This window comes from Parasteatoda tepidariorum, chromosome 3 (genome assembly GCF_982258835.1).
Source record: "Parasteatoda tepidariorum strain Cologne lab strain chromosome 3, Ptep-v5.0, whole genome shotgun sequence".
NCBI lineage: Eukaryota > Metazoa > Arthropoda > Arachnida > Araneae > Theridiidae > Parasteatoda > Parasteatoda tepidariorum.
Window position 1 is genome coordinate 58,139,055 of NC_141757.1, and position 10,822 is coordinate 58,149,876.

Consider the following 10,822-nt stretch of genomic DNA (forward strand, 5'->3'; position numbering starts at 1 on the left):
AAATTCTGCAAGCAGCAATCAGCTTGCATTTTCATCACAACAAGCAATTAAAATTTAAATGCTATGATTTGAACTAGTTGGAAAATGGTCAAAATTTTGATAGCAATATTCTATCGGACTAGATACGATAACTACTAGATCGGACTAGATAAATAAGTTGGTAAAAAAGTAGTAATAAAAACATACCAAGCTTCTTTTTATTTTATTTATTTTACAGCACTAGTTTGTAACAGGATTAAAATAGTAATTGGGTGCTTGCACTTCAAGATCACAAATATCTACACACGTGACCAATGACGTCAGCGCCAACTGATCGCTTATAAGCAAAATGGAGTGTTAAAGTTGAGCTAAGTTTCTCTACAGAAGTTAGAATGCTAATTAACGGGAGGTTAATTCAATACAGAGCCGTAAAGCACATTTGTTCAAATATAATTTTTTCTCGTCTACGTCTTTTCCTTAACTTAGATTTATTATGCTTTTTATTGTAACCGTGATATATTTTTGCTTTGTGTACCTTGCAACTTCGATACATAATTAGTTGGTTTAAGTTCTACATGACTTAAGCCTGTCTTTGTGTTAAGTAAAATATAGTGAAAGAATTTAAATCTTTGTGAAAGAATATAGAATGAGTCACTTAAGAGAATTGATTCTTCACGGGTACGGCTTACGAAATAGAATGGAAAGAGCAGTTGACTAACGTAAACTAATACCACGTTTCAACAACCAATCAGGATCGATAAACCCACACTACGTCACTGCATGCATTCCATTCTACACTGTTATATATTCATTGCAGATAATGTAAGTACGAAGTAAATAATAATAAATGTAAGATATTACTTTTATTAAATTAATATAAACCGATTTCGTGCAACAAAAACTTGCACGCATATCCCTCGGGTAAACATTGTATTGAAACTAGTGGTGAAAGAAACTAGACGAGGAACATTTTAAAAATTAAATGCATTAGAAAAAAGAACCAGCATTTGTGTATGCAATTCACATAAAAATTAGCAAGCGTGATTTGAACTTCACTGATGTGAAGTCCAGCGATAACATCAAGACTTCCTTAGAAGATAAGAATTCTGTTATTCGCTGGAAACAACCCGAGGAAATTATTTGCGGCGTTATGATTTCAAAATGAAGCGCACTCAACTATTTCGTCGTTGCGTGCATTTTCGGAAAAATATTCACTTGTGAAAAAAAAATGGAGTCCTATTTAAATGCGAAAATTGGAAAGTGTTTCAGTATGTCTACTTATTATAATATTGGCGATTGTTTAAAAATATTTCGAAATACTTCGTCATTAACCACTTCTTTCATAAGCACGTACCTTTATGAACCCTTAAGTTTATGCCAGTTTTCTTCTCAGAACATTGCAAATCGTCTTACCTGCATTTATTTTAAAGATCCTTTTGCAGATCATGTGTGCTACTATTGAGCAATGCAACTTTTTATTTAAAATAAGATTTCCTTGAATCGTTTTATTTTTCTTTGGAATCAACCGACCAACTGATTTTAAGTATAAATATTTTAAAATTACATCCTTTACGTGATGTAAAAATTGTCGACTTATAATAACCTTAAAATTCATAAAAAAATTTATAATTTTATTAACATTAATTTCTTGCATGAAAATTATCTTAAAGCAAACGAGTTATATGCATGAAAAAATTAATTCAAGAAAAAAATTACAAGAATTGAGATAAAAACGCAACATACAAAAATAACATCAAAAGCTATAGCTTTCGAGAGTATTCCTAGCTAGGGCATTGATCAGAGTTTTCAGAAAATGGTAACCCCCATATTTTTAGAGCCAAAACCTTAATTTCGTCGAGGCAAAAGTGCTATCGTAAGCTTATTCAGAGAAAGTGCTTCTTTGCCATCCGAGTTATATCTGAATTAATCATCAGCAATAATTATCGTACTTAATCGTAATGCGCGTTTTTTGGAACAGTTAAAATTGCAACATGGAGTACGGAAATTTTATTAGAACAAAAATTATTACGCTAGCTAGATTTCTTTTACTGCAAATTGTATACAAAATGTAGCTTTATTCTATCATAAGCCATATTCAGTCTTTGATGTTAAAACCACAAAAATAATAAATAAACGAAGTAGTAAAAAATTTTGTTTCAATGTGTTAACCTTAATTCTCGAAATAAATTCTATAGATTTGTTTTGACAAATGAAGATCATATGCAAAATTAAACTTTAATTTTTTACAAAATACACGTGTGAACAAGTAAGCACATGCTAGTACATAATTACTATAACTAGAATGAAGCATTTTGATAGTTTTATAAGTAAGAGCAAAATCATTTAAAAAATCAAAGATATCCTTTTAAAAAAATAATAAAAAAAAGCTAGTTTAATTGCAATTTTTAATGTGAATTTACAATGCAACTAACAATCTGTATATTATCATTAAATGAAATTTTCAGACAGGAATAAATATTTTTTTTAAATTAATCAAAATAAAAACTTTACCCTTCGACTTTCAAATTGCAAGAATATTTTACCAGCACTCAGCCACGCTTGGCCAAGGCAGAACTAGATCCGAAACTCTTGGAGAGTAATAAGCCAGAGTACGACTGTAGCTTCTTCAAAGAACATTTATACTGAATATAAATTTTAAACAGTGCGAAGGTGAAATCAGCTATTTGTGGAAAGGGGTTTGGATGATTAATAATCGATAGGTTGTTTACAAATAGCCCGAGTAATGCGCCACCAAAGTGAATCATGAAAAATCTGCTTATTTTTTAATCGTGAAAAACCACTTTTTAAAGCAGGTGATTTAACGTAATGTGATGTAATATCCATAAAAATTTGGCAGATGCAGTTGGCAACAGTTACAACGAAGTCTCTTATCCAATCAAAAAGTAAACAATGACAAAAAAAAAGACAAAGGAAACTGTGGAAGATCAAACTTTTCTACACCGCGGCAAAAAGCTACTTGACCTTGCTTCGAGTGTCAGAAAAACCAAGGTTCTTTTTGTGTAGGATACTGGAGAATCAACTACAAATTTAGTTGAAACGCCTCGCTACTAACAGCGTTCCAAACTAGTAAGAAAGCCCTGACTTTCTGCAAGGACAGGAACAGGTGGGTTTAGTTTTTTTTTTACCACCTTGAAATATAAGTTACGGCGATTTTCTGGTACATCGTTTACAGCAGTTCTTTCAACCGTTTATAATGCGACTGAAAAAGCGTGTAATAACAGTCGGAGCTTTTGTTTACTAATTCGATAATTAGATTGGTTCATTGACTTCAGCATTTCTTCACCTCTGAGATCTGCACAATAGTTTAAGAATAAGGAAAGAAATTCACCCTAATTCTATATCACAAATTGCGTTCAAACAAATTGTAGCTTTTACAGATAAAAAATCTGAGGAAAAGTAGCATAGTCTTTTGGGTTGGGTGTGCTGGGTAGGGAATGCCAATTCAAACACAAGCGGTAGCAATTATTAAATTTTTAGTTAAATTCCGTCAGATCAGAAATTCTTATTCCGATTCAATATCAGCTTGGATAAACATATTCTACATATTCATAACCCATTCATAAACTACATTTCTTAATGCAAAAAGGCATGATTTTTGTTTTATGCCCAGCAAAAAAAATTTGACTACTGCTAACGAGTCAGAAAACACTATTTCCCGAACAAAACGTTTGTAATTCTGTATTGCATTATTTCAAGAAAAATCTTACAAAACTTCAAAAACTTTTATCCGGATAAACAATTTAATTTTGGAAACGATATAATAAGCTCTTTACACGACACATAAATAAAATTACAAAAATCTGAAGTAAAAAAATGAAGGAAATAATTTTTTAAAATTTTATCTCAAAATTACAAAAAATATTGTTTTTTGGAAGAAAAATGCGGAACGTTTGTGTCAAATCGATATAATTCATCAGATACGAAAATCAGTTTCTTAATAAAAATTTAAAATGAAAAAAATTCTTGAAATTTATTATTTAATTCCCTGCTAATTCAATATTGCCAGTAACATTTGGTTTTTTTATGCATATTCTTTACGTTTTTTTCAACATATGTATGTAGATAATACATATGCCTTTAATAAAATCGAAAAACAAATACATACATTTTTCACATTAATTTAGATCCGAATCGATGCTATAAGCGACCTATCTACATTAAAACTGGTAAACCAGTATATAGTTTTTTAGGAAGATGAAAGAAAAATAAATTTCCGCCATGGCCAAACCTGTTTTAAATTTATTTCTTAAAATTATTCACAAGACAGAAACGAAAGAGAAGGGAACGTTCTCTTGTTTCTTCTTTTTTTTTTTCACCCTCTTATCCTTTAAATTATTTACAGAATATTTAAATAATTTAAATCATGATTTTTAATAACTTTAAAACATTAATGTCACCGAAAATTTTGAATCCAGTATAGATTTTATAAAAAAAACATAACAAGTGCTTTAAATAAAAATAAACGAATATTTTCTTCCTATAAACTTTGACTTAATCATGCATGGCAAGTCAGATATGAAAAATAAAGTAACAATTTTATAATTACCTTATTAATTTTCCAATGTTTGTATTAAATTTTCTTTTTTATATATTAAGTGCAAATATTTTAAAAGTTAATGAAATCGAGAATTATTTTTTAAAAACTTATTCTTGAAGAGGCATTCATTAAAATCAAATACCCAAAATGTATCAACATCAAAGGCTAAAAACTGGCACATTTCTCAGTGAAATTTATTAGAGCAAAAAATGCCAAAATCCCGTTTCCTAGAGAAAAAATAAATGTTTACTTCATTTTTTCCCCTTCTTTTTTTAAAGCTCTAAATACATTCATTTATCAGATAGTTTTGTATCGTAAAAAGTTAAGTAACAAGTTTCATTCAGGAAGTGTTACAATAAAATCAAATGTTTATTTAGTCTTCTCATTTAAAAAAGATTATTCGAATTATTAATTAGATTTTATCATTATAATCAGAAATACTAATATTAAAGTCAAGTATTTATTTTGAGTATAAAGTATTTATTTTGAAGGCATTTAATTAATTAATTAAATTATTAAATCAAAACAACCTAAATATAAACAATCAACACCCCCCCCCCCTTCAGTGGGCCGGGGTAAAATTAACAAATGTTGACTGGTACTCCGCTATAAAAAGGCTAAAGATTACGTTTTTTTTTTTTTTAATTCATACAAAATAAAAATTAACATCGTATTTTTAAATAATTAAGAATCCTTTTTAAAAATAAAAAATAAGTCTATAAATAATAAATACAAGATAAGTGTTAAAGTAAAAACAAATTTTATATACATGTTCTGTACAATCAGTTTTCCTTTTAATTTGAAGAAGATATAAAGAAGTTAGGCTTCTTGAAAATATTTTAATTCCCAGAAGACAAAATCCATTTCAAAATTTTCCTGAAAACTTCTTGATGAAACTCTCCATCACACTAGAACGAAAATGTTAACAATTTTCAAGGAAAAATATATAACTTTCAGACAAATATTAAACTTCAAAAATTTAAAATTAATTGCTGTTGCCATACAGTACTTGTATATTTGTTTTCACTTTAAGAAAAGAATATTTAACATGTAACTAAACAAGTGACATCTAAATTTCTAAACAGTTTTTCCGAAATAAAAAAATTTGCTAAAAGTTATTGGATAGAAAAAAATACTTTAAAAAAATATGCCCTTCAAAAGCGTTTTTTTTTTTTTTTTTTTTTTTTTTTGTGTTGACCCTTTAAGGTTGAATTTTTATTAAACATATTTTTATTGTTTGGTATTAATTTAGGGTCAAAATAAGTGAAAAATATTATATATTTAGCATTTTAATAATTTATGGTTATGAAATACAGCATGAAACACCAGCGTCTTTTTCTGCATTAAAGGTAAAATCTTCCAAACACAGCTCCCTTCCATACAATAATTTTTCAAATTTGCAGTAATTTAGATTTAACAGAAAGTTACTCATCATTAAAATTTATTTATTTTTACAAAATTGTTGATAAATTTTTGAATATGAATGGAAAAAATTTTTTTTTCAAACTTCGTATTTTGGATTATAGATTTAACAAATATAATTCTGATTATCTAATAGATTTGTTCAGTAACTATTAAGACTGTTTCTTATAATTAAAAAATAACAAAATAAATTTTGATCGTTAATAAGAGCATAATATATATATATATATATATATATATATATATATATATATATATATATATATATATATATATATATATATATATATAACCCATCTGTATCAGAGGATTGAGAATGTAGTAGCAACAGGTTAATTTAAAACTGTTTAGTAATAAACCCTGAAAATTTGTAAGCCAATGGCCCATACTTGTTTTGATCGGTCCCTGGATAATAAAATTTTCGTTATAACAATATTGGGGTAATTAAAAGAATAAAGTTTGTTTTTCCACCCTTCTTGCATCTGCTGCTACTTACTATGTTGTTCCCTACTTATGGACCACACTTCTACCACTTGGTAGTATCACATTAATAAAGAATATTTGATATTACTTAAGTGTTAAATAAAAGATTATTTTTCATGAGCAAAAGTTATAAATAAAATTTTCTACAATTCTAGTTTGATTAAATTTAAAATTTTGTAGAATTTTTTTTTTTTTTTTTTTTAAAAAGGAACATCTACAATACTTATATACACGTTCTAAAAGTATTTAGTTTTTAATGCAGACGCAGTTTACCTTAAAACTGTCCTTTAACCTCATAAAAAGCAATACCTAAAAGTAAATTACATGCCAAACACTAAACAGTATCTCATTAGCGTTGAAAACATGTTTAAAAAAATTAGGTGACGAATCTGAAATTTATACTCAATAAAAGTAAAGAATTTAACTATACTCCTCTTTAAATTCTTAGTACAAATCTCTGTAGCATGTCCAGGATAAATTTGGTTACTTACGACCAAATTAGTTTACATAACTTATTATAATAATAAATGGTAATTTAAATCACATGGATAGAAAAACTCAAAATACTTGCCATACCATCAAAAGGTTCTGAAAAGTTACTTAAGCACGTGGGTCCAATAAATAAATCATATCAACACGCTATTTTAATTTCTTCATATTAATGTAGAATACAGAAAATACCATAAGAGGGATTAAAAGAATTGTTAACTGCAAGCATGATTATTATTAAGTAGTAATAAGCATGCTCCTTTTTAATTTTAAGTGTGCAAGGTGAATGCCAAACTTTACGTATACACCCTACTTATCTTCAACAACAAAAAAAAATAAATAAATAAATAAAATTATAATATAATTGAATCTTTTTCTCCTTCTTGACAATTATATAACGCATTTGAGGGGCTTGATTTATACAATTTCTTTTTATAAGTTTAGAAAAAAAAATAATAATTACCATTTCTTCAAAATAGTCAGTATTATAAAACTACAGAACTATAACAATTATATAAAAATAACTGATAAATAGTTTTATTGCAGTAATAAATTTACTGCAATAAAAAAAAATTAGTGCAATAAAAATAATTATTTAGTGCAACAAAAATCATTATTCAGTGCAATAAAAATTTTTTTAAGTGTTTGTTTGCTATTATTTTTGCTTCACTTAAATGTATCTTTTGTATCTTCGGGTTAAATATTTTTTTACAGCAACCAACGTTCTCACTCACAGCAAAATTACAAATCACAGTGAAGTGAGTTTCTTAAAAATGCACTTAAACTAACGTGCACTTAAAATAAGTTGCTAAACATTTTTTAAAAGCCTTATTTTATTCTATATTAGCTGTTGAAATTTTTGCAAAAACACAAAATAGCATTAAAAACTGCAATTTAAGTGCAACAAACGAAATTTGCAAAAATCTGGTTTAGCAAAGTCTAGAATGAATAACTGTCCCTGTTCAATGTGGCATCATAATTTAAAGCAATTAAAAATTTTGAAATTATTGAATTTGAGCAGACAAAAGTTGGGCAAATTATTTCAAAAAAAAGAAAGAAAAAAAAAAGATTTTCTTGTTATGTAATGAAGTAACCTCTGCTAAGCAGGGGAATTAACCAATTTGGCCTACTTATAAGAAAATGGATTAAGACAAGTCCTACTGCTCTGAACATCAGAGTTAATGAAATTCTATTATCACAAATTCTTAAATTTTGCATGACATATACTTTATCTTCTCAACAATATAATTTCATTAATTTTATTACAAAATTCTTAAAGAACAAATAAAATATATTAAATAATAAAGATTCAGAATAACCATGATTGGTCTAGGCTAATGTCAACAAAAATTAAGACAGCAACATTTTCAAAAAGAAAAACTATCACGTATAAAAAATTTCAGCAGATACGGTTAACTAGTTTTTATAAACAAACATTCTAAAATAAAATACCTTTTTATCCAAACAAAAAAAATATATATATATTTAGTACTACATATAAAAATAGACAACATGAATGAAGTCACAAAAATGGACATACTATAGTTTTGATTCTATAATGAAGAATCTTCCTACATATCAAAACACAGAAATGCAACACTCTGTATTATGACACAGTGGGAAAATATTGGTTATAATACCAAAACTAGTCTGATTTGTGGCTTTATTTACATGGTTTAGCTTAATTTAAGATAATTTTTTTTTCATATTCCAACAGAAAAAATCTTCCTCAGTATAAAAAAGAAATGTTCGTAAGTTATTATTACATAAAGTAAACTTTGGCTGAAAAGTTCGAAGCAAAAATGCAGAATTTAAACAAAATAACTGACTGTACAAATGACACATATCCTACAATTTGCACATACTTAACATAGTTCTTAATGTTTTATAGCAGTTAAAGATTTTACCAACTTATGATTCTAAAAAAAAATTATAAATAAATAAGACAACATTAATAAGACTAAGAAAGAAATCACTAAATTGTCTTTTTAATTTTGTTAAATCCTCAAATTAATTTACTAAATTAATCTAATTTAAACAAAACAATATCTAGAAAAAATTCTGCTTGTCATAAAAACATACAAATTTTCAAAGAAGGTTTAACGGATAGATATAGTATGGTCATAGTTCTGATTAAATTCAATTTAAAATTGTAGGAACTAATTACAAATTAAAAAACTACAGATACATATGTTTACAGAATGTAAAGGTCACATTTTTTAAAACTTTTAGAAATTAAAATAACAAATAAAATTTGTTTTGTTTAACTGAATTAACGAATAACAACTATTTAAGTTTCTGTTAATCAACCACCTTAAGCTATTAGGTGCAAAGATAAATTCTTAAATTCTTATTCCTTGAGTTAAAATAAATTCTTATTCCTTGAGTTAAAGGTTAAGTTTCAATACAAACATATATAAAGGTGTCTTTTTAGAAAATTCTTACTTTACGCAAACTATAATTATAAAACATTATTTTACCCTTAAAAAAATTAAAGAAACAAATTATAAATATTTGTTTATTGTTTTCAAGAAAATAGATAATTGTGTTAAAACACATCGAAATAATGAATGAGAACATAAGATTAGATGCATTATTTTAATACAGATAATGTCTTTCCATAAGCTATTAGTAAAATGAACAGAAATCAAATCAGGTACCAAAAAAATTCAATAAATTTTCAGTTTTAAAACTAAACTGTAAGCAATGTCGTAATTTCACCAAAATATCAATTTTAATAGAAACCATTTTATTAATTATTGAAGCAATCATACAATATTCAATATGCTTTCTTTGCAAAAAAAAAAAAAAGGAAAATATAATTGCAAAACAAATCGTAAGATAGTCTACAATTAGTTAGAATAAGCAAAATTTCACAGTTTTCAGTATTTTGAAATGACTGTATGACGTTGATACTAAATTCGTTAAACATATTATATTATAAATAAAATAACATTGCATAAATAAACAGACAAATTAATAACAGAACTCGCCCTCTGGTTGGTTAAAATATGCTCAACACACCCCAGTTATAACAGTTAATTTTCGTATAGCAACAGCGAAGGCCTACAAATAAATAAATAAAAAAAAATAGCAGCAAATGTTCGGGCATTTCAAGCCAAGCCTGATATACCTTAGGCAACTTCCATAGGTAAGAAACAAAATTTCAATCTTACCTTCATCAGGTTTCATACTCTTGAAAGAGCACCCAATTAAAATTGTCCAATTTTATCCACTGATAGTTTTCCAAATAAATTGGAGACACTTGACAATCGAAGCTTCATCCTCTGTTCACTTGTTTGGAAACTTCCTATCAAAACAGCTTTCATGTAATCTCTCAACACAGCTGATCACGATTATGCTGCAAAGGTTTTCTACGTCATCTGACGACAATTATGCTCCCGCCCCTTTGAGGCAAAGACCAATGAAAGAGGATCAAGAGGTGATGCGCGGTTGCAAGATACCGACATTTATCGATCAAAGGATTTTGTTCCTTTTTCCCCTCTAGAATTGCTAAATATGATTTTTACGTTAACTCTTGACGTTTTAATAGATTGTTAATGTGAGATCAAAGTAATTAAAATTTTTGTTAAATCTTATTTTGTAATATAAACTTCTTCTTATTTTTTATTTTACCAAGTGTTTGTTAGATTGATGTTTATTTATTAATTCTCTGAAAAAAAACAAGAAAAAAATAAATCGAAAATTTTTATTTTATTAAAGTTCATAATAATTATTAAAAAATTTTACAAAATAAATAAAAATTATATTTATTCGGATGGATAAGTACAAAGTAGGGAGAGATATTGTCTGGTTCTCAACCTTTTTCTTTCCAAGTGCCTTCTGAAGGCCTTGAAAAAATACTTTTAACAATTCATAAAGTAAAGTTAT

At 27.0% G+C, this 10,822-nt stretch overlaps 1 protein-coding gene across 4 annotated transcripts in view; it reads right to left on the minus strand.

Moving 5' to 3' along the window:
• Positions 1-10,309, minus strand: part of LOC107438735 (atos homolog protein A) — a 106,155-nt gene extending 95,846 nt beyond the window's left edge. The window contains exon 1 of one of the 4 annotated variants that reach the window (XM_016051081.4): positions 10,108-10,309. In XM_016051081.4, coding sequence (XP_015906567.3) covers positions 10,108-10,123 — 16 coding nt within the window. In that variant the 5' untranslated portion in view covers positions 10,124-10,309. Of the gene's footprint in view, positions 1-2,490; positions 2,977-10,107 lie in introns of those variants that run through there. The other 3 variants (XM_016051082.4, XM_016051083.4, XM_071179943.2) reach the window with 3 other exon arrangements.
• Between the last annotated feature and the right edge of the window lie 513 nt (positions 10,310-10,822).